This window comes from Mesoplodon bidens (assembly GCF_964165515.1).
Source record: "Mesoplodon bidens genome assembly, chromosome: 11".
In the NCBI taxonomy this organism is placed as follows: Eukaryota; Metazoa; Chordata; class Mammalia; order Artiodactyla; family Ziphiidae; genus Mesoplodon; species Mesoplodon bidens.
In genome coordinates, this window is record NC_138167.1 from 88486242 (window position 1) to 88510130 (window position 23889).

Genomic DNA, 23889 nt, shown 5'->3' on the forward strand with positions numbered 1-23889 from the left:
TTGATAATAGAACTTCCACCCTCACTATGATGCGATGACTCGTTTATCTGAAAGTCATTCATACTAACCTTCACAAAAGCACTAATTCTTGGATCCTAAAAGCTTTAAAACGATTCTTCATAATTTAGAAACATGACCATACCGGACTTATTTTTGTGCCTCTCGGGATGCCCCAGATTCACCTGACCCCCAGCCTCTGCCTCATCCTGGATGGAGAGCCTCCTGGGGGCGGGGTTCTGGTGGGACCACCTCTCACCTGCCGGAACAGGAGCCTCAGTGGTTCCTGGCCCAGGTCTGACCAAACAAGACTCATGTACCTTATGCATGGCTGCTGCACTTCCATGTCTTCCAGGCAGCTTGCTAAGATGTGGAATCTGGCTTCCCTAACGGCTCCCTGAAGTGGCTGAAAAACAACCCCGATGTTGCAGGGGACTTAAACTTTGAATCAAGGGGCTAGAGGCCAAGAAGATAAACCCTTCTTCCTTCCTCCACCCCCACCCCTACCTGATGGATTGCTTCAAGGTGACTTGCAGGATGAGCAACTGGCCCGTAATTCGTGACTTTATGGCCAGTTCCTTAACACGCCCGCCTGGGTATCTGCATTCCTTTCTCCCCTGCCTCATCTCTCTTTCTCTCTCACTTTTGCAGCCCTGGGATTGCCAAATCCAACATAGCCTTAGCAAGTAATCTTTGCTGCAGGTTTTATTGCCTAAGAAATTTGGTTAAGACAATGATAAAAAAAAATCACACATTATATCTTCAATCTGGCCTCCTGCCAACAGTCTATTTTCTTCTTAAGAAGAAGAATGAACGGAGATCTAAAGTTTGCGTTAAGGTTAACTAGTGCTGCTCCAGTGAAGTGTTTCTGGGTTGAGAATATGGTCTCTAAATCTCATCTAACTTTCCTGTAAGTGGGTTTCTTCTCACCACAGTATGATTGGATGCTACCTAGTCTTTTCTCGGATTGGTTGCTTCTGCCCAGCCTGGTTGGTGGTAGGTAAACCAGAACAACAGATAGCAGCTTCTCTTACGTACAGCCTGGTATTTACAAACCTACTTCCTGATCTCCATCGTATTACCTTTGATGCTATCCTCTGTCTTCTTTGTGTCTTTACCTTCCATTTCACTCTCAGCAAATTCCTGATATGTAGGTGTGATAAAGCCGATTCAAAGTAATACTCAAAATTCTTTTGATTCATGATATTCAGTTTAGGGTAAAATATGTATCTTTTAATCAATAGCTAGAGAATATCAGCCACCAAGAGCAATGTGATATTTGGAGATTGTAAACAAGACACTTTAAACCGTACCCAGACTGAGAAAGAGAAAAGGACTTTTTCACTTCTCTATTTAATGGACTAGATAGGACCTTCTTATTGAGAGGCGGGGGGTGAGGATAAAGGCGCTTAGATATTTGGTACTATCGAAAGGCAGAGACTGTGAATGCTGGAAGAGAAGATTAAGGTTGTTATTTTAATGAATTAAAATCCCTCAGAAGGTTTGCAAAGATAATAATGTCTGAGGCTGAGTTTAAGACACTCTTCTGGGATTAAAACGAAACAAACAAAAACCAGAGCTGTTGGACCCTGAGCAAGACTGAGGACTGGAAACAGTTTTCATTATAAGATGACATTTAGAATGAGTTGAAAAGGAAAAGTCAAGCACCAGTGAGTTATATATCAAAGTGTGCTCAGGGATTAAGTGCCTCCACATTTTTTTGTTTTCTATTTGGAACTAATGATTGAGTTATGGTATTTAAATTCAGTGGCTACCATCAACTTAATATTATGGTTGAAAAATAAGGTATACAAATAAACTAGGATTTTATTTATTTACCAATCAAAAAAAATGGGACAGAATATGAGTAGGTAGTTCATAGGAAAGGAAATTCAAACAGGCTTTAAACATATGCAAAGATGCTTGACCTGACTCTTAATAAGAGAAATGGAAGTTAAAGTCACCATGAGATATCAAGATTCATCTATCAGATTGGCAAAAGGTTTGAGAGCATAGTGTGTCAGCTAAGGTATGAAAAAAATACATGAGTGGCAGTAATGCAAACTAGTACAATCTCTGAAAGGGGCGTTTGGGTGATACGAAGCAAAATTATAAACTTGCATACTCTGACCAAGCAATTCCACATTTAAGAATTTATCCCACAAACATATACGAAGTAGATAAATGTATAAAAGCATATTCCCTGCAGTTATTGCTTGCAGTAGCAGAAAAGATTATGAAGAACCACCATGCCCATCGATAGGAAGATTGCATAAATAAACTATGCTATCTATGCTCATGTAACAGAATACTATGTAGCCATTAAAGAGAATGAAGAAGCTCTTATGTTTTCTTTCTTTTTTTTTTTAAATCGGGGTATAGTTGCTTTACAATGTTGTGTTACTTTCTGCTGTACAATGAAGTGAATCAGCTATAGGTATACGTATATCCCCTCCCTCATGGACCTCCCTCCCCTCCCCCACATCCCACCCATCTACTTCACCACAGAGCACCCAGCTGAGCTCCCTGCGCTATACTGCAGGTTCCCACTAGCTATCTGTTTTACACATGGTAGTGTATATATGTCAGTCCAATCTCCCATTCCCCCTTCTCCCCAGCTCCGGGTCCACACATCCATTCTCTACGTCTGCATCTCTATTCCTGCCCTGCAAATAGGTTCATCTGTACCATTTTTCTAGGTTCCACATATATGTGTTAATATATTTGTTTTTCTCTTTCTGACTTACTATACTCTGTATGACAGACACTAGGTCCATCCATGTTTCTGCAAAAGGACCCAATTTCGTTCCTTTTTATGGCTGAGTAATATTCCATTGTATATCTGTACCACATCTTCTTTATCCATTCCTCTTTTGGTGGACATTTAGGTTGCTTCCATGACCTGGCTATTGTAAATAGAGCTGTAATGAACATTGAGGTGCATGTGTCTTTTTGAATTATGGTTTTCTCAGGGTATATGCCCAGTAGTGGGATTGCTGGGTCATATGGTAGTTCTATTTTTAGTTTTTAAGGAACCTCCATACTGTTCTCCTTAGTAGCTGTATCAATTTACAAAGCCCATCTCCAAAATGTGCTCAGTGAAAAACCAAATTGCACTCCTGTATGTTTAGTCTGCTACAGTTGTGTAACATCAGTAATAACATCAGTAATCATAAATGTATACGTTTGTATATGCATAGACTCTCTCTTTGGGAGGATGTACCAGACCAGTTAACAATAGTTGCCTCCAGGGAAAGGAACTAGGTATCTAGGAGAGACTTACTTTTACTCTCTACCACTTCTTTCCTTTTCCATGCACAAGTATCATCTATCCAAATATAACTCAATAAGGTTTTCTTTTTTAAGAGAAGAAAAAATTGTACAATATATGTAGACATTTGAAAAGGGGCTTTCATCTAATTCATGAGAAAACTGTATTCTGTAGTTTCAAGTCAACTGGAAGCAGCATACACATTATTTTTTCATTAATTGAAAAAAAAAACTTTTTTAGAGCAATTTTCGGTTTAGGGCAAAATTGAGCAGGAAGTACAGAGATTTCCCATATACACCCTGCCCCCCCCTCCATGTACAACCTCCCCCATTACCAACATCCCCCACCAGAGTGGAACATTTGTTATAGGTGAGGAACCTATGCGGAGACATCATTATCACCCAAAGTCCACAATTTACATAAGGGCTCACTCTTGGTGTGGGACATACTATGAATTTTAACAAATATATACTGACACGTATCCACCATTATAATATTGTACAGATAGTTTCACCACCCTAAATATCCTCTGTACTCCACCAACTCATCCCTCTCTCCCTCCAACCCTCAACAGTCACTGATCTTTTTCCTGTCTCTATAGTTTTGTCTTTCCAAGAGTGCCATATAGTTGGAATCATACAGTGTGTAGCCTTTTCAGATTTGCTTCTTTCACGTAGCAATATGCTTTTCAGCTCCTTCCATGTCTTTTCATGGCTTGATAACTCATTTCTTTTTAGTGCTGAATAATACTCCACTGTCTGGATGGACCACAGTTATTTATCCCATTCACCTTTTGAAGGACATCTTGTTGCTTCCAAGTTTTGGCAGTTATGAATAAAGCTGCTATTAGCATCTGCATGCAGGTTTTTTTTGTGGACATGCTTTCAACTTCTTTGGGTAAATACCAAGGAGTATGATTGCTGGATCCTATGATAAGAGTATGTTTTGTTTTGTAAGAAGTTGTCAAATTGTCTTCCAAAGTGGCTGTACCATTTTGCATTCCCACAAGCAATGAATGAGAGATCCTGTTTCTCCACAACCTCACCAGCCTCTGGTGGTGTCAGTGTTTCAGATTTTGGCCATTCTGATAGGTGTGCAGTGGTATCTCATTATTGTTTTAATTTGCATTTCCCTGATTACTTGCCATCTGTGTATCTCTGGTGAAGTGCCCATTAAGGTCTTTGGCCCTTTTAAAAATCAGATTGTTCATTTTCTTACTGTTGAGTTTTAAGAGTTTCTTTTTCCATATGTTGGGTAACAGTCTTTATCTGATGTGTCTTTTGCAAACATTTTCTCCCAGTCTGTGTCTTGCACATTTTTTTTGAAAAGAAGTGAATAAGTCACCTTTAAAGATCTAATCAGAAATTAGAACTATCAAATGGTCACATTACTTTATTAGCAAATGGATAAATCTTTATTAATTCCCTTTGTAACGGATTCTTTGTTGTCAGCACAGCCATGTTTCTAGCTGTTTTCCTTGAGCTCTTTGAAGTAAAAGAATCTAATGTGTAATGGGCAAGTAAATGCAAATGCTGACTGGGATGTTATGATATTTAAACTGCCCTTAAAATAAGAACTAATTTGTGTAAGGATTAAAAAGGGTTATTCTTCTGTAATTTGTAATCTCCCAATTACTTTGTGATGAATTTTGCAAGTTTTCCAAGAAATGCATGTTAAGAGAGAACAAATGAATCAGAATAATTTCCTGTACCAGAGCAAATATTTCCATTTGAGAGAACTAATCACTTATTCCTTATGTAACTCCTTAGAAAGTACTGTATATTATCTTCCCCTTATGTGTTCCTGATACGTACCCTTATTATATCACTCTATAATCATTTAGTTTTCATATATAAAACAAAGAACCGTCGAGTTCCTCATTGTAAGTCTAAATCGTCCCATCCTGGGTTGGCAGGACTCCATCCGTCACCTAACACCACCATCCTTTTGGATCTTGAACTTTGATACTGTTCTACCTGCACACTGAATGCTACTTCGGCAACATTCTCTCTTAGGTCATAGTCCCACCTGTTAGCTTCTTGAGGCGAGTGTCCCCATGTGATTTATCTTTTTATTCCTCAGAAGATCTTGCCCCAGCTCAGCAGATATATTGAGCATGGATTTTTTAAAAGGTAGAAGACAGTCATTTTGACAAAATGGAAAGCATTTTCAGTCTGTACTGCATTCTGTGACAGATTCAGGTGATACCCTTCCAAAAAGAGGAGAGAAGTCTGCTATGGTTCTGGGTGGTGAAATGGCGATCTAGTTGTCAGAGAGGCCGCGGCAGCAGGTGGAAAAGGCATGGCCAGGTGTCCCTTGCTACCAGGCCAGGGTCTAGGGCCCCAAAAACAAGAACACTTGAAAGCATTATGCCCAACTCTTCACTTAAATGACCGTGTTTAGCTCCTCTACAGACAGGGGACACCCCCCACCCCCATTTCAGCAACAGGAGTAACAGGAGGAACATCCCTTACACTTTTGTTTCTAATGAAAAGAAAAACAATGGGGAGACAAGCTTTTTTTTTTTTTTTTTTGCAAAATTTCACTTCACGGAACAGTGTTTTTAACCACACATGTTGCAATGGCATTTTCGTCCTAAAGGCCGCGGGTGATTGTATTAGAAATGCCACTTCCGGGCTTCCCTGGTGGCGCAGTGGTTGAGAGTCTGCCTGCCGATGCAGGGGACACGGGTTCGTGCCCCGGTCCGGGAGGATCCCACATGCCGCGGAGCGGCTGGGCCCGTGAGCCATGGCCGCTGAGCCTGCGCGTCCGGAGCCTGTGCTCCGCAACGGGAGAGGCCACGACAGTGAGAGGCCCGCGTACCGCAAAAAAAAAAAAAAAAAAGAAATGCCACTTCCTGGGTAGTTGAGCAATTGGAGCTTCTGCAGAAACTTAACTGTTTCTGATGCTTTTACTCAACTTTCAACTTATCTGCAGGTCTGAAATTTTCATAATAAATAGAAGCAAAAGGCAGTTTGTCTCCTGGAGAGAAATGACACCAATGGCATTTAGAATAACATTTCCCCCTCTTTCCTGGCTTACAAGCATCTCTCAGCACCTCCCTGTGTGAGGTAAGATAAGGATTTTGTCATCTTCTATTATTAGGGAGGGATTCTGAGTCACAGAAAGGCTAAGTGATTTTTCTAGCCCCAGAAATAAGAGGAATAAAAGGAAGCAAGATGATTAGTACATTATTTTAGGAATAGGACTATTATGGTGGAGAGCATCATTTTATTTATTTATTTATTTTTGCGGTACGCGGGCCTCTCACTGTTGTGGCCTCTCCCGTTGCGGAGCACAGGCTCCGGACGTGCAGGCTCAGCGGCCATGGCTCACGGGCCCAGCCGCTCCACGGCATGTGGGATCTTCCCGGACCGGGACACGAACCCGTGTCCCCTGCATCGGCAGGCGGACTCTCAACCACTGCGCCACCAGGGAAGCCCTAGAGCATCATTTTCTTGAACAACTGCAATTGCTTCCTAACTGGTTTTCCTGCCCCCAGTTTCTCTCTCCCCTCCAGTCTACTCACCCGCTTTGTTACCAGAACCATATTCTGAAATCATGCCACACCCCTGCATAAATATCTGTGATGACTTCTCATTGCCTAAAGAAAAATTCCGAACTCTTTAGCAGGATATCCAAAGCCCAGGTCCATCTGGCTTTAAACTACCTTTCCTCCTTCTTTGCCACTCTGTGCCATTTATAACTGCTCAACTGCTCTCTAGTTCTCACGCACGTCCGTCCATGCCTCCAAACCTCCGCTCATGCCATCTGGCTCTCTTACCCAGAGGGCCTTTCTTCTTCTATCCTTCTGGGACCATGGGGAGGGGGGAATCTGCTTACCCACAGGGATCTGCCTCGAATATTGTCTTCTCTGGTTCACTTACCAACACCCAGGGTCAATGGACCCATTTCCTCCTCTTGTTCCCGTTGTACACTTTTTCTATTGCAATTACTATATTTAGTTTCTTACATTCTAGGAACCTGGGCATGTGTCTAACCTCCCCAGTCAGACTTATTTTTTGTGACGGCAGGGTCTGACTCTTACTGATTTCCATATGCTCCAGCAATCACTTCAGATCTAGACACACAACAGTGTTCAACACAAGACGTGATGCTGTTGTCAAGAGAAACCCTCTTTTAAGCGAAACCACAGGCAGATCTGGGTACCGTTTCAGCCCCCGAAAGAAATCAGAGCTCGTGCCAGTTCAAGAGTTGAGTTGACAAGGACAAGCAGATTAGTTATGTCTGAGGTTGCATTTTTCTGTTACGAAGTTCTGATATTTGCAGATAAAGTGTACTATTTGATTCATCTTTCCAAGTAACCTACAAGAAAGTTTCTATACTTTGCGGACCAGAGCTGGTGGGTGAGGGACCTGGCTGTCCAGGCTATTAGGAGCTTCTCAAAGTGTGGTCCATCTGTAAGAGCCACTATTGGCTGCTGGACTAAAAGGCAATTGCCTGGGTCCCTCTCTAGACCTCAGTCAGGGTCCCTGAGTGGGAGTCAGGAGTGTGGACCACAGGCAAGTACCTCCAGCTGTTTCTAAACATTTATTTTGAGACCCACTGGCCTGGCTGGAAACCTCTCCCTAGGCAAGCGGAATGAATGTTGTGAATCCTTCTAAGGCAGAGGTTCTCAGCCCAGGCTGCGTACTGGAAGTCCCTGGGGAACTTTTGAAACATATCGATGTCTTGGACCCAGATATCATTTAAATCAGACTTACTGGAGCTGGGATTTGAGCATCTGTATTTTTCAAATGCTTTGCTTCTGAGCCAAGGTGGATGTTGGATAAATGTCAGATTCTTTGGATAAAAATCAGAGGCTTCTAGTGGTTAGAGACCCCAGATTTAGGTCACACCCTTCACTGCACCCCACCTCACTCTCACTATAAAAGTATATCTCATACCAAATTTAACTAGATACACACACACAAAGATGTTTCAGCAAGTACGTACAGTCATCCAAACTGAGTCCTTCTCTCCACCTCAGTATTTTGATGAACAGCACCTTGCATGAGAGGCCCATGCTGAAGGAAAGGCAGCAACATTCCAAAATAAAACCCAGCAGGGGGTGTAGTCTCACAGGGCAGGGGGCAGGGTCCTTGGTGAAGTGGAGGGCCACAGGCTCCAGTGCTGGAGGCTGCATGGTTACCTATGCAGGTGGTCTGGCTGCCCTCTTATATCTTGGTCATACAAGATCCACGGGTCCTGTCACACCTCCCCTCACAAGACACATTGCAAGCGCCACCAATTTCAGCAACAGATATAACTTTTTAACATCTTTTATGCAAATAAAAAAAAAAACCTCACAGGTCACTGAGTCTAAGGTATTGGTTCATATTGGAGAATGTCACAGCTAATTCTCCATCTTTAAAGCATTAGAGTACTACAGTAGCTATACTGAATTACTTAAATTACCATACAGACACTATAACAAAAGGGCAGAGAAATCCCCATTATAAAGGCTTTTTCCCTGGGAAACTGATTAGACGAGAGGGATGGATTGGGGGAGGGGGTGGGGCATGACCTGGCAAGGGTTTAGACTTTTGGTAAAGAATCTAAAGCTTCTGATGGCTCCAGAAAAACCTGACATTTGTCAGACATTTAATAAAAATAACCTTGGAATCATGCATGTGCAAAAAATTACTATAGAAACTGTGCTGAGCAGGTGGCCCGTTTACTTAAGGCTAGGTACGCTTCTACCATGTGGCCTTTATCAGAACACTTTTGCTAGGCAAGACGTCAGAGGAAGGAAGGAACTTTCCAGAGGAGATTTCTTAGTTGCAGGAGGCCTTAAAAGCTTGAGTATATCAATGGGTGCTCCCATCAGCGACAACAAACCCAGATCACTGAGGATGGTTACATTGCTTGGGCCAGTAGACTTCCAATTCACCTCCTGAAGACTGTGCAAGCTATTGCACAGTGCAAGGAAGGGCTGTGAGCCAGCAGTGATGGAGGGGGAAAGTGCCTGCTGCTTCAGCAAGTCAGTCCTAGACTGCTGGGAAGTCCCTCCAAGACAACCAATGTCCCCAAGGTCCCCAATTTATCCAGATCTCTCAGTACACTGAGATCTGGGCTGCTTACATCAGCAACTAAGAGGGGTGGTAAAGCAATTGACTCTGTTCTTTAACATTTTTCTTTCAGAATCTTGCACTGATTTTTTTTTCTATTCCTAAGAACGAAACTGGCACTGTAGTGTTTTTCATTATATAATCCCTTCTCAGCAAGGTCAGTAAACATTTATTAAGATCTGTGTGTGTGTGTGTGTGCGGGGTGTGTGTGTGCGGGGGGTGTGTGTTAATAATAAAAACAGGTAACTGCCAATGAATTAGTATTGTTTCAGGATTGTTCCTACCCCTTTACAAATGTAACTCATTTATCACAATAGTCCTGTGATATACTATCCCCACCTTACAGATAAGGAAACTGAGGTATATGGCGATTATGCGATTTCCTTCAGAGTCACACTCTAGAAAGGTTTAGAATCCAGGTTGGTCTGACTCTAGAGCTCCCAGTCTTGACCAGCAAGATAAAACTGAACAAATAATGTAGATGCTGCTATTTTATAATAGGTTGCATGGAGCCACTCTTATCAGGTAGGGAGCAGCGGGTACTAAAGAGATTTTGAAGGGACTGAGATATTTAGATTCCAGTGTAATTACCTGACATTTGAGCCCAGCCCTCCCCACTATAAAATTGTGGTAATAGTATACCTGCTATGCAGAATTATCACCATAATTAGACTGAACACGTGCAAAGCTTGGTGTTTAATAAATTGTAGCTTTCTGTTGTTATTTTCATGGTATATCCAAATATAGCTTCTGTAATTAACCCACCAAATGCCCTAAAGCAGTACTGCTTAGACTGGGGTTTGGAAGCTCCTGGGGTTCCACAAATATATTCCTGAGGAATCTGTGAGTTCTTAAGTTTGATAAACTGAGCAAAAGCATTCCTTGCATTGCGGACACACAGTCATTTCTACTGATTGCTGAGGCAAAAATAGGCTGGCAGGAAATAGTACCTACTTAGAAAAATAATTAGTTCTCTTACACAACAGCTACTTGTGCTACTCAAACCTGCATAAATAAAGGAACACAAGATGAGGAGAAATGTCACCCGAGGAAACATGGCCCATACAAGGAGGCACAGGGCAAATATAGTGCATGTAGATGCAGCATGGCCAATGCCCAGGATGCTGCATACATGAGGCCCCATGACACGACCAGGGAAGGTTCCTGAAAGATGTATACATAGAGTCCCTCACCTCCCCTGAAGGAAATGTAAGCCTAATTTCCCACCAAGGATCCTCACTGGGGCTTTGGAAATAGTACAATGGGAAGCAAGGTGCGGTCATTCCTTTTCCAAAACAAAAAACAAACCAGAAAATCTAACCGTAAGTGAACCTGGCTATACTGCAGATGCAGAGATGCCAACCTCCTGGTGATTTCTTACACATACATTTACATGTGCCTTTACTTTCCTACTTTGTGAAAATAAAAGAGAAGAGGGAAGAATGAAGAATGTTTTCCCATGGGAAGGAAAAGGACAAAAGCATCTGAAAGAAGAAATCAACACTGCTCGCTGTAAGTGAATTTCCTTACTAGAGACTAACTTCCAAAGAATATTCTTGATAGAGTCTCTATGGGATCCTGAATGTACACTAATAGGTATTCCATCAGGGGAGGGGAAACAGAAACCCAAGAAAGCTGATGAAGACCTAATTTTTAAAAACCTTCGATTGGGGTCAAGGTCTGAATTTCACAGTAGTTCATATTTTTCTTCAGGTTGTATAATTCCGGCAAGGGGTGAAAGTGCCATCACTTTTACAGGAAAGCTCCGACCACTCCCTCCATGTGACTGTGGATGTGACTCTGGAACTGCTGCTGTCTAGCTGCCTGTTAGTCCCCGTCTAAGCTTACCTGCCTTTCCCTCCACAGCTGCATTGTTTGGGGACATTGTTACCCGCCTTCAATAAGCTCCCTGCAGCTGACCCTGGGGCAGGCTGCATGAAGCTGCAACAACAGAAGCAGTTTGATGGCAAACAAGGATCTGCAGTCATGGTATTTTAACTTGGGGCTCACATTTGAAGCTCCCTGTGGTTTTGTCCACGCACAGCCCATCACTGTATATTACCTGGGTTTCCTATTGTCAGTCCTTTGGGCCTCTTGGGCTCCATGGTTCCTACCGGTCTGACATAAGTTGCTGTCTTTTCGAGGCACCTGTCAAGAAAGCACAACATGAGTTTTGTGAACCCCATATGCCCTTTATTTAAAGTCGGACTATTTCAAACATATTTCTCAAATGCAGTTAAATTCTGTTCTGAGGTTTAGCTGTCCTGAAACTCACCGACTGTCACTATTTTTTTTGTAATTTTTATTGGAATATAGTTGATTTACAATGTTGTGTTAGGTTCAGGTGTACAGCAAAGTGAATCAGTTATACATATACATATATCCACTCTTTTTTTTAGATTCTTTTCCCAAATAGGTCATTACAGAGTATTGAGTAGAGTTCCCTGTGCTATACAGTAGGTCCTTATTAGTCAGCTATTTTATATATAGAAGTGTGTGTGTGTCAATCCCAATCTCTCAATTTATCCCTCCCGCACCTACCCCCTGGTAACCATAAGTTTGTTTTCTACATCTGCTACTCTACTTCTGTTTTGTAAATAAGTTCATTGGTACGCTTTTTTTAAGATTCCACATATAAGTGATATCATATGATATTTGTCTTTCTCTGTCTGACTTCACTCCACTGACTGTCACTTTGAGGGCCTCCCCGGGACCTCTAAAAATCCTGAATCCTGGATATGCCACAAAGTCTATTTTAGGGACTTCCCTGGTGGCACAGTGGTTAAGAATCCGCCTGTCATTGCACGGGACACGGGTTCGATCCCTGGTATGTGCCACATGCCGTGGAGCAACTAAGCCCGTGTGCCACAACTACTGAGCCTGCACTCTAGAGCCGGCGAGCCACAACTACTGAGCCCACGCACCGCAACTACTGAAGCCTGTGCACCTAGAGCCCGTGCTCCGCAACAAGAGAAACCACCGCAATGAGAAGCCCATGCACCACAACGAAGAGTAGCCCCCGCTCGCTGCAACTAGAGAAAGCCCGCGTGCAGCAAGTAAGACCCAACACAGCCAAAAATAAAAAAACAAATTAAAAAAAAAAGACTCCATTTTTAAGTCAGATCTTCCAAAACACGCTCTCCCTATTAGGTGAAAATCTGTTTAACTATTTTCACATGATGTGTTAATAAATGTCATTATACTCATAGAGATTACTCCAAGATTAAAGGTCATACTAACCCTTTCAGGTCTCATCAATCGCAAGTGTTCTCAAATGCAGGAAAATCCCTGCAAAGTTGGACTGCTTCTCCAAGAACCAAGCAAACATTTATAACTGAGAGATTTTCTTTTAAGGAACCTTCCAGGGGGAAACACGGGGAAGAAGTCAAGCACGAGTGCTCATTGCACGCACACACTATCACACAGAGACGGTAGGATCTATGAAATTGTTTCTGTGCAGTGATGAAAATGCATCAGAGATGACCTGCTGTACTCTCCAACCTTTAAACACAGTTCTCTACATGTGACTGATACCCCAGGCAGGGAACTGAGGCCTCTGGAAGTAAGGAAGCCTGTGGCTCTTATAGTCACTAGAGCTCTCCTGAGAAAGCTTTTCCTGGGGGCCCCGGCAACAGGGCCAGGATGATGAGATTCAAAGCAGGATCACCAGCAACAGCGAGTCAGTTTTATGCAGAAGTGAAGCCATGAGTTTAAAAACCGTTGAATACCTACTTTGTGCCCTTTGTGTGTCATCTTGGCTGTCTCTATCCTCGCAGTCCTTTGAGGCAGGTGTAACTATTCCCCATTTTACATACTGCTGAACTCCTTTCCTTGCTTTATGTTTCTCCACAGCACTTTTCCTTTCTAATATACTGTATAATTATTTATTTTGTTCATTGCCTGTTGTTACTAGAATGTAAGCTCCAGGAGGGCAGGGTTCTTGTCTGTTTTATTCACTGCTGCTTTCCTGGTACCTAGAGTAAATGAGTGAGTGAGTGAATGAATGAATGAATGAATGGAGGCCCGGAGAGGTTAAGTGACTTTCCCCTATCAAAATACTAGTTAGAGGACAGAGCTAAGATTTGAACTCAGGCCCATGTGCTACCCTGAGACACATCAGTAACAGTAGATGCGAGGATTAGCATCTAAGACATACTCTAGGAAAGAAAACTGTATGGGCATTTATTAAATGGTTGACTAATGAAAAGGTGCATACAGTCAAAGAAAACCGCCAGATGTAAAAGGAGCAGGAAGGAAATGAGCCTAACTTTTGATCCTTGACATCTGTGGCGAAGGAGCAACATAATTTGTGAAGCCCGGAAATGCCTGGTGGTCAAAATTCAAAGTGCAGACTTTGAATCCTTCAAATTTCAGCAGCAACAGCAAAGCGTGGTGGGCGCGGTCTCCACAACACCCTGTAATATGGGTATGTGGTAGTCCTTGAGGCTCTGTGAAGAGTCAGGCTTCAAATCCTGACCCCACCGTTTGCTCCTGTGTGACCTCAGGCAAATTCCTTAATCTCTGTAAATGAGGATAATTTGCATGGGTTTTCTGAAGACTGACGGAAATATGCATGTAAACACAGAAATCAAGACCATGCCCACCAGGTGGTAAATACCCACTACATACGACTTCTATTATATCAGTTTAGTGTACAGAGTGTTTAAGAGGGGACCAGTAGGGAGAAGTTAGAAGGGTAGCTGGGTATATTCAGTATTTAACTGTGTTAAAGGATTGTGATCGTGGTCTGTAACAGCACCTGCTTTGCTTGACAGCTGAATTACCATGGATTAAACTGCTTAGGGCAGTTCTTCAGAGGATTTCTCCTTAGACTAGGGAACTTCAGGCGGGCTGTTAGGCATCAAAGGGCGTCTTTGGGATTGAAAGGACGGGGGCCGTTCTGCAGGTTCAGAATTCAGAAAGATAAAAATAATATCAACAGTTAATGACACATCAACAACGTCTTAGGGCATCTCACTTCACCCATTCAGTCATCACAGCGATTCTGTCCTTTTCCGTATGTCAGCGTGGAAGACTACGGCTTAAAAAGAGTTAGATGATGTAATCAAGGTCGCACATTTAGGAAGGGGTGAGGGCACAATTCAAACCCGGGCCGCCCCACTCCAGAGGCCCTTTCTTTATCCCGCACGTTTTAGGACCGAGCGGTCTGAATGCCATTTTATACAGTGTCCTGAGAAGGACTGAGGGTTCAGAAGCATGGGTAAAGCTAAATGTTTCAGGTTTGAGAAGTGTTGCAACCATCTTTCCAAACTGATGCCCAGGCTCAGGTAACAGCACTTTTAAAATAGCGAAGTGGAAAACAATTTCCCTTCTTCCATTTTCTGTTGGAGGTCTTGGGCTGAAAGATTATGCACTTCTCAGCTCCGCCGCAAGGCATCCTGCTTCTCCCCTCCTCGCCTCCAGGTCCCAGGAACAGAAAGGTCTCGGGGTAGGGACATCTGTAACAGGTGGAGGCGGATCGGAGGCGTCAACTCCAGCGCAGGCCTCCTCCAGCTGGAACTGGATGATATGCAGTGAAATATGGGAGCTCTGTTCCAAGGGATGCCCAAAAAAGGCGCGGGGATAGGAGCGCTGCAACTCCCACCTTCACCGAACACGCTCCTCCAGGGGCGGCCTGACTGTAGCAAAGCTCCAAAATTGGCAACCTGGGCCTAGCAGCCGCCTTTTTTTAGCCTACATTCCCCAAACCAGAGAAGAGGCGGGTGACTAAAAATGCAAATTGGAGCGGGGGCGTCAGCAGGCCGGCCCGTGGGTGTGGGGCGTCTGGCTTGGGGAGACCCCGCGACCTCAGGTGCCCTCGGCGGTATCAGCGGTGGACGCAGAGCGCCGCGAGGGCGCTCGGAAAAGCCGCTCCCCGCCGAGCGGCTGCCTCCGCTTCCGCCTCCCCGGCGGCGGCGGCGGCGGCGGCGGCGGCGGGACAATGCGCGCCCTCTTTTCCGCCGTGGGTTAGGGAGGGGCAGCCGGATTAGGGCCCGCGCCTTCCGGCCGCAGGCCCCCATCCTCCACCTCCCCTGCGCGCCGCGCCGGCCGCACACAGGTGGCTTTCCGCTCGGGAGCTGCAGCCCCGGTACTTTTATATAACAACAGAGTTCTGCGCGCCTGGAATGCGTCTACCCGCCGCCGCCGCGGCCCCAGCCCGCCACGCCTCTATCCGGACCCCGCCGCCCGCCCCGCTCCGCCCCGCCGTACCCCAGCCGAGCGCAGCTCGCTGGCCTGGCGAGCACCTCCCCAATTACCTGCTGGCTCTGCAGCGCGGCAGACACTTTCCCCAGGACTCCCAGCTCTCCTCGGGAGCAGGGGCTCCCGGCAGGCACTTCTCCTCGCCCCACACCCACCCCAGGCCTCTCCGGAGCCCGAAGTCCTGCATCGGCCCTGCACCGGTCCTCGGCGTCGCCCGACGCCCCGCGCCCGCTGAACGAGGAGGCGGCGGCGGCGGCGGCGGCGGGTGCTAGCGAGGAGCGCAACGCGTAGGAGCGGGCGGTGCTCCGCGAGGGCCCGGCGACTCGCAGGAGAGGGGGTGCCCGGGAAGGGAAGGGGGTGACCCTGTGCGGGAAGTCGGGGGGCGGGAGAGAGTCTCCCTTTTGACATGCCTCGGTCTACAGTAACCAATCGCCGAGCCTTCCAGAGCCCCCGCAGCCTGCAGGCCTTGCGGGAGGACTTCCCCAGGCTTTTCGGATGGTGGGGACAGACGGCCCGGCTCCGTGTGCCCTTGGTACACCTCGCCCAGGCAGCCCTTCCAGGCGGGCTCCTGTGTCGGAAGCTGAGCTAGCTGCTCAGAAATGATTAACGAGCGCTACCCGCCCCCCCGCCCAGGGCGCAGTGGGCGGGGGCGGGGGATTTGGATCCCCGTAACAATGGTTCATAACGCCCTACGCCCCCGGAGAGGAATAAAAGCATCGGACTGCCCAAGGAGTTTGTTCCTGCAGTCTCCACTGTTTAAAAAAAATTAATTAATTAAAACGCTCTTTTTAAAGAAAACGCTTGCTTTTTATTCTCTGGACAACCAAGCATTTGTTTGTTTGCTTGCTTAAAAATGTTTCAACAAAATCCTGGTTTGTTCAAAAGATGTTGGATTAGCATTTAACACCTCATCGGTCACTAAAGCCCGGGCAGTTCACCAGCCCCAACACAGCCCCGGCTAAAAGAACATCAGAGTAAACAGAGCTGGGCTTTTTAAGCTGGCAAACAAATGCCACACACTGCCTAAGGGGGGTGGGGTGGGGGGTTAACGTGAACTCCAGTCCAAATGAGTTTAAAGGGAATAAAAGGGAAAAAGTCAGCACAAGTTTCCCTAAAGCTAGCTTGCGCGCCCAGGCGTCGCGAACAAGGGCTTTTGTGCCTGCTAATTGCACCATTTGTGCGCAAAAGTTCCGAAGCGAAGTGTGAACTCTCAACAGAAGGAAACATGAGACAACTGAAGTGCCCTGGTTTGTGTGCCCTGCTCCTCCTCCACCACCGCCTCCTCTTCTTTCTCCTTCCTCCCGCCGAGCCCGCTGTTGCAGCTTGTTTGCACTGGGGCTTATCCGGAGCGGAAATTCCTTTCCGTTTTTGTGAATGACAAACTCATTAACAATTCATCAACACAACCTGTTCCAGCCGGCCCGTCCCCACGGCAACAGCCCCTTCCGCAGCGCGCTCATTGGCTGGCCTGGAGAATGTATCCATTGAGACGCTCGCTGTTTGTATCCATTGAGGAGCTGCCTCGCTCAGGGGGTGTGCGAGGCTTCAGTCTAAGGGAGAGTGAGCAAATCGAGGCTTGAATAGTCCTAGGAGAAAGACGCCCGGGTGGATTTGAGGTGCAGTCTTGGAGGGAGGGATTAGGAGCTGCTGGGGTTTTTTTTTTTTCGTCCCCTCTGTGCAGCACGGAGTCCGAATTAATTGGATTTCATTCACCGGGGAGGAACAAAACTCTCCGGGCAGCTTCATTCAGAGAGATTCATTGACACTAAGAGCGAGCGGCTGCAGCTGGGTGCAGAGGGAACCGCCGGCTTCACTTCTGTCTCGCCTGCCCGAGCCGCTAACCGGGTTTGGGAAGGGCGAGGTGGAATTCAACCCCGCTCTGAGAGCGGCGGCTTCGCGCGGCGCGCTCGGCCTATGCCTGCCCCGAGGGGCGTCTGGTAGGTACCCCGCCCTCTCCGGCAGCTAGACCCCCATGATAGATACGCTCAGACCCGTGCCCTTCGCGTCGGAAATGGCGATCAGCAAGACCGTGGCGTGGCTCAACGAGCAGCTGGAGCTGGGCAACGAGCGGCTGCTGCTGATGGACTGCCGGCCCCAGGAGCTGTACGAGTCGTCGCACATCGAGTCAGCCATCAACGTGGCCATCCCGGGGATCATGCTGCGGCGCCTGCAGAAGGGCAACCTGCCGGTACGCGCGCTCTTCACGCGCGGCGAGGACCGGGACCAATTCACCCGGCGCTGCGGCACCGATACCGTGGTGCTCTACGACGAGAGTAGCAGCGACTGGAACGAGAATACGGGCGGCGAGTCGGTGCTCGGGCTGCTGCTCAAGAAGCTCAAGGACGAGGGCTGCCGGGCGTTCTACCTGGAAGGTACGAGCCGGGGGAGCTCCGCGCGGGGGCAGGACGGGGGACACCGGGCTGCGAGCTGCAGGCGGGACGCGCGTGCTGGAAGCGCCCCTGCAGCGCTCGGCTGGCGCTTCTGAGCCGCGCTGCTGCGCCAAGGGCAGTCTGCCGGCTCCCGGCTGCGAACCTCTCTAGAGTCCCGCACCCGCGAGCCGGGCCCGCGCGGAATCGACCGGCTTCCGGCCGCAGGCACGGGCCGGTTCTTTCTAACTAGCTCTCCTTCCTACCCGGGATATTCCCCACCATTCCCTGCTTTCTATCGTTCGATTTTGAGTTCAGATTTTGCAGGACGGCAGAGGTCGTTGGGGGTGCAGATTGACCCCTTCTAGCTCTTCAAGATATTCGGAAAAGTTGCCATTTTGTGCATTTCCGCATTCGGAAGAATAAAGGTTCCCAGGGGAGGCGGGCCCGTTCGTTCTGTTCCCAAGGGTGCACACTTCAGTGTCTTTCTCTTGTATTTGGCTCTGTGTGCAGGGCGGCTGGAAGGGTTCTGTGGTGTGTTTCTGCGTGAGGCTGCGGCTCTCAAAGCTGTGAAAACTACTACGGGATCTCGGGTTACATGATTGCTTTTCTCGTCCTGGCAGGTGGTTTCAGTAAGTTCCAAGCCGAGTTCGCTCTGCACTGCGAGACCAATCTAGACGGCTCGTGTAGCAGCAGCTCGCCACCGTTGCCAGTGCTGGGGCTCGGGGGCCTGCGGATCAGCTCCGACTCCTCCTCGGACATTGAGTCTGACCTTGACCGAGACCCCAGTAGTGCAACGGACTCGGATGGCAGCCCGCTGTCCAACAGCCAGCCTTCTTTCCCCGTGGAGATCTTGCCCTTCCTCTATTTGGGTTGTGCCAAGGACTCCACCAACCTGGACGTGTTGGAGGAGTTCGGCATCAAGTACATCTTGAACGTCACCCCCAATTTGCCGAATCTCTTTGAGAACGCGGGAGAGTTCAAATACAAGCAGATCCCCATCTCGGATCACTGGAGCCAAAACCTGTCCCAGTTTTTCCCTGAGGCCATTTCTTTCATAGGTGAGACTAATTAACTGTCCTTGCTCAGACTTTTAAATGCAAAATTCCTAACCTTTCCTAGAGTTCAAGCTGTTCATCTTTCTTGCTGCTTGCCAATTTGTGGGACTGCCGGTCTCTGATGTTCCAAGGGCGTTCTTAATTCTGGTTTATCTTCTTGCTAAGAAAAAGTGCCTTTTAACAAGGCTGCAGACCACAGGTGTATTTGAAATGCCGTCTGCTGCTTGACTCTGAATTCAGTCATTTGAAAGGGGGACCATTCGTAAGTAGACAACAGAATTTTCACACAATCTTTGGACTAGAGGAGGGCCAGATAAAAGTACTCAAGGTAGACAGGAATTCTAGCATGACTTTGTAGTTTTAAAAGATCTGGGAGTCGTTTGAGAATACCAAGTTAGGCGTTGGAAAGCCCTGTGAATGCTAGATGTTGTAATCCAGCTGAATGTTACTGTGATACCGGTTCACAGTGAGACAGTGAGGGTAACCTGAGCCCAGCAGGAAGGACTGTGGGCTGAAAGCCTGGAGAAGCGAATCTCCAGGCATTGTAATGCATTTCCTATTACAAAGGAACTCATTTTCAGGCCATGTCGACATCCTGTTCCTCCTAATGGGCTGTCCCCTGTGACTTCCCTCTCTCTTTTAAAATGCCTGAATATCTCCATTGTTAGCTGCACAACAGTTGGAGAATAATTTAATAGACCCTTGCAGTCTGCTTGTCTGTATAAAAGGCATTCACGACCATATTGCAGGGTTTCTGGTATTCACATGCTGGGGCCAAGAATGCACACATTAAGGAGTTTTTTGTTGGCGGGAACTTAATACAAAAGCTCCCTTTTCAGAAAATATCTGAAATATGTAATTGTGCCCAGTGTACATGTTTTATCGCAGTGATACATTTTCTGCTGCCTGCAGGGCTCAACTGCTGTACACAATTATTTTTTATCTTTTTTATTATTATTATTCAGTTTTTAGACTGGTCGTTCACAAAGGGTGGTTTTCAGTCTACTGACATTTTGCCTTTCTTTTTTTGTGTGTTTACAGATGAAGCCCGGGGCAAAAACTGTGGTGTCTTGGTGCATTGCTTGGCTGGCATCAGCCGCTCAGTCACTGTGACTGTGGCTTATCTCATGCAGAAGCTCAACCTGTCAATGAACGATGCTTATGACATTGTGAAGATGAAGAAATCCAACATCTCCCCCAACTTCAACTTCATGGGCCAGCTGCTGGACTTCGAGAGGACGCTGGGACTCAGCAGTCCCTGTGACAACCGGGTCCCAGCACAGCAGCTCTATTTCACCACGCCCTCCAACCAGAATGTCTACCAGGTGGACTCCCTGCAATCCACGTGAAAGGCCCCACACTCTGGGATGTGTCCGTTCTTCAGCAGTTTCTCTTAGCAGCATCAGCTGGGCTGCTTTCTTTGTATGTGGCCCAGGTGTCAACATGACACCAGCTGTCTGTATTAGACGAGGTTACCACGTGTGGAATTGGTTATTCCAAAGGGAGAGATTTGTTCCATTCTCGTTGGAAGAACAGGACCTGCTGTATAGATACAGGCAGTAGGTTTGCTCCACACCCATGTGTACAGCCTACCCCTGCAGGGACTGGGATTCGAGAACTTCCAGGTATATAGGGTAGGACCAAATGGTAGGGTAGGAGCATGTGTTCTTTAGGGCCTTGTATGACTGTTTCCTTTTGCATCTGGAACTGACTCTATATTGTCTTCAGTGAAGACTGACTCAATTTTGCATATAGAGGAGCCAAAGAGAGGTTTCAGCTCTGTATTTGTAGTATCAGTTTGCAAAAAAAAAAAAAAGAAAATAAATAAATAATCAATCAAATGAATCTGATACTCCATTTGATTATTGTAAATATTTGATCTTAAATCATTTGACAGTGTTTGTTTGAACTGTGTGTGTTTTTCCTTTGATGGGTTTAAAGGAAATCATCCAAAGGGAGAAAGAGCAGGATGCCACTTCTTAAAACAAAACGATTGAAACTTTTGCTCTTTTCTAATCCAAAGGATATATTTGCAGCATGCTCGACTTTACCAATTCTGAATGACGTTTTCATGGACACTTACGAGCACAGAGACCTGGTTATGGTGCAGTCTTTAGTGTCTTTCATATATCTTCCTTGTGACCTTTTCTTTTCTCTTAATGTAGTTTGACTCTGCCTTACTTTTGTAAATATTTTGGCTTGTGTTGTCTCAGAGGGGATATCTTGGAAAGACACCAAAATCATGGGCTCACTTTTTTTTTTTTTTAAACTTCAGCTGTGCTAAACAGTATATTACCTCTGTACAAAATTCTTCAGGGAGTGTCACCTCAAATGCAATACTTTGGGTTGGTCTCTTTCCTTTTTAAAAACAATTTGTGCGAAACTGGAAGCGTGTGTGTGAGCGTGGGTACCCATTCAATAGGCGACATGCATATGATTGTGAAGGAGGGAGACAAGTGGCTCCATTATGTTCATGGTGTAAAGTTCTGAGCTGAAATTTATTATAAGAATGTAAAACCTTAAATTATTAATAAATAACTATTTTGGCTATTGAATGTGTATTTTTAAAAAATCTCTCCTTAATTGTACTTACATGTGAAGTGACACATTTTAGGACTTTTTCAGTTGGGGATTGATATTGGCTTGTAAAGTACATGTAGGAATAATGGGGCAAAGTTCTCATCTTTTAAGCTATTTCCAAGAATTTTTCAGGTGCATCTTTGGCTTCAAATAAAACTGACATAAGGGATTGACTATCATTCCTATGGATAATACTTAATACGAAGGGAAGAGAGTGATTACATCATTCCATTGGACAATACTTCCTAATAAGTCCTGGCTTACTTAGGAAAATTGTAATGCTCTTGAAGAAAAATGAAGTCTCAGAGCACAGCTTGCTGAAGTCTAAGATTTGGATATTCATGAATAGTCTTAAAGGGGGGGCACCCGAATAACAAGGTGACAATTGCAGTGTTCATCTCTCTTTCCTTCCCTGTCAGGGTCTTCTGCTCAATAATACTTAGACCTGCCAGGGAGAAAGTAGAGATGATTCTTTTTCTGGTCTGTAACTGTCTGGCAATTCTACCTGCAAATTGTAGCGTTGGAATAACAAATGAATCTGGGATGATGTCTCCCCTTTCCTTTCGTGTACAGGGCAGGGCATAGCTAAGCTTTCTCCCTGAGTCTAGATGTAGCCACGATTTCACGTTGGCACTTGAAGCATTGCCATTCCTAATGTGCTTTGTACTTTGATTTAGAATGTGGGCCAGAAACTCCCGTTGGAACTTTATGTTGAGGTTATTTTGAACAGTTACTTGAAGGTAAAGGCTTAATATCCCGTCGTTTTCCTTGGGACATACCTCTCCTTGTCCTGAGTGTCAAAATACACAAATCAAAATAAAGGGCAGGTGTATGAAATCAAAAGAATTAGAACATACATTTCCAGCCCTTTTTGAATGAGCTTGGTCCCTTGGTCTGCAGTGGGGAGAAAGATGGGCTTTTCACCCACACGGTACCTGTGAGATGCCCGTTGAATTATTTGGTAGAGGAGGCAAGTAGCCCTGATTTTATGGCAATCATATCAAGCCGTCCAGTGTGACTTTTAGCACCTAAGCATGTATTAAAGGCAGAAACAGTGCAAAAAAACGCCAAGTCAGTCTCTCCCATTTGGGTGCCCCAAGTCAGCCAGAGCTCCGAAAGGAGAAGTGGGTTGCAGTTCAACTTGGCCCGTGTTAATCCAGTTCTGAACGGTTTCCGCTCCTGGCATTCCCTAAACTGCCTCTTCAAAGTAGGGATTTGGAAGCAGCGTTAGCAATTTCCTGTCCAGCTGCAGCTCGAGTAGCTGCGTGCTTCTCCACACACCTCCCCCCTCCCCACACTTTTCTCTGATTTCTTTTCTCTTTCTTTCTTTTTTCTTTAATATGGGCGGTGGATAATTTTAGTGCATTTCCTCTTTGTGGATTATCGTCTCCTTTCCTTCTAGAACCTGCATACACTGAGTTCCTACAGCTCTGCTCAAGCCGACAGCTGGCCTCCCCAGCACTTCCTCTCGTTTCACTGTGGGTTTGTTGTTTGTCAGTCCACTTCTGAAATTAATAATGTTTTCTGGCCAAGTGCCACAAGCCATTACCACAAAGGGGAAGTAACACATATGAATAGCAGGAAGCCATGCAGGGTCACAGTGTGAGCTGAACCTGTGGCAGGAGCATAATTGAGCCTGGCCCATTCAGCAAGTGTCTGACAGCGATTTGCGGGGAGAGGGAGCTCCCTGCATCTAAGCAGCTCAAGCTGTGAAAAAAAGAAGTTTCCAATAAATTGGTAGCAAATGGTCTTTGTCATCAGTGTGAATAAAAGAGAGGCAACAACAAGGGTTTAGGTCCCCCATAAAGTTTGCAAGGTTTGGGATTTCTCCCCCCCGTCTCCTGGCATAGTTTCATGAGGCTGGTGAACAGAGGGGCGCCTACTTCCCTCCATCGCCACAAAGGGACTCCTGTTAAATGGGTGTTTTTACATTTCACACAGGCCAGGAGATTCAAACAGCTCTTCTCTTGCTTTATTTTTCTTCTCTGGAAGGTGGAAGGTTGTAACTGACAACCTGGGCCCCCCTCTCACCCCATACCTCCCTTCCTCCTGGCCATCCCTCAGTTCCTTTTGTTCCTTTGCGCTCCCAGGAGCCCTTAAAGGCGATCATTTTGCATCTTGGAGTTGGGCTCACTTCCTGAATGGAGCCCTGCACGGTTACTAGGGCAACCTTTGCCAACAGCTGCAGCTCCCTGGCCTCGCTCCTCACCTGCTGTCTCCATTAGTGGCTTGTTCAGGTCTCTGAGCAAGCGGTACCTTTCCTGGCCTTCTGCAGGGGGCTGTGGTGGTGGTGGTGGGGCTTTCCCGGACGTTATCTGCAGGTTTCGTGGGGCTGCAGGAGACTT

At 46.1% G+C, this 23889-nt stretch overlaps 2 protein-coding genes across 8 annotated transcripts in view; one reads left to right on the forward strand and one right to left on the reverse strand.

The window, feature by feature from the left end:
- LOC308625379 (uncharacterized protein) overlaps nucleotides 1-16268 on the reverse strand; it is a 46773-nt gene extending 30505 nt beyond the window's left edge. For 3 of the 6 annotated variants that reach the window (XM_081249497.1, XM_081249494.1, XM_081249495.1), the window contains exons 1-2: nucleotides 15597-16268; nucleotides 11402-11487 (exon numbers count right to left, since the gene is read on the reverse strand). In XM_081249497.1, the coding sequence (XP_081105623.1) occupies nucleotides 11402-11487; nucleotides 15597-15727 (217 nt within the window). In that variant the 5' untranslated portion in view covers nucleotides 15728-16268. Of the gene's footprint in view, nucleotides 1-293; nucleotides 404-11401; nucleotides 11488-14123; nucleotides 14654-15596 lie in introns of those variants that run through there. The other 3 variants (XR_014017090.1, XM_081249496.1, XR_014017091.1) reach the window with 3 other exon arrangements.
- A 768-nt stretch (nucleotides 16269-17036) lies between these two features.
- On the forward strand, nucleotides 17037-21519 carry DUSP6 (dual specificity phosphatase 6). Of its 2 annotated transcripts, XM_081248399.1 has the most exons (3): nucleotides 17037-17912; nucleotides 18530-18967; nucleotides 20006-21519. In XM_081248399.1, exons 1-3 carry the CDS (start codon nucleotides 17513-17515, stop codon nucleotides 20311-20313), a joined length of 1146 nt encoding a protein of 381 aa, XP_081104525.1. In that variant the 5' UTR covers nucleotides 17037-17512; the 3' UTR covers nucleotides 20314-21519. The 2 variants fall into 2 exon arrangements, with proteins under 2 accessions (XP_081104525.1, XP_081104526.1); XM_081248400.1 differs by lacking the exon at nucleotides 18530-18967.
- Nucleotides 21520-23889: the final 2370 nt, after the last annotated feature.

Bases quoted from the DNA above. Each gene is read 5' to 3' on its own strand.
- DUSP6 (XM_081248399.1), top strand. From the start codon at position 17,513: ATGATAGATACGCTCAGACCCGTGCCCTTCGCGTCGGAAATGGCGATC. The intron at 17,913-18,529 runs GTACGAGCCGGG...TCGTCCTGGCAG, and splicing joins CCGGGCGTTCTACCTGGAAG to GTGGTTTCAGTAAGTTCCAA. The intron at 18,968-20,005 runs GTGAGACTAATT...GTGTGTTTACAG, and splicing joins TGAGGCCATTTCTTTCATAG to ATGAAGCCCGGGGCAAAAAC.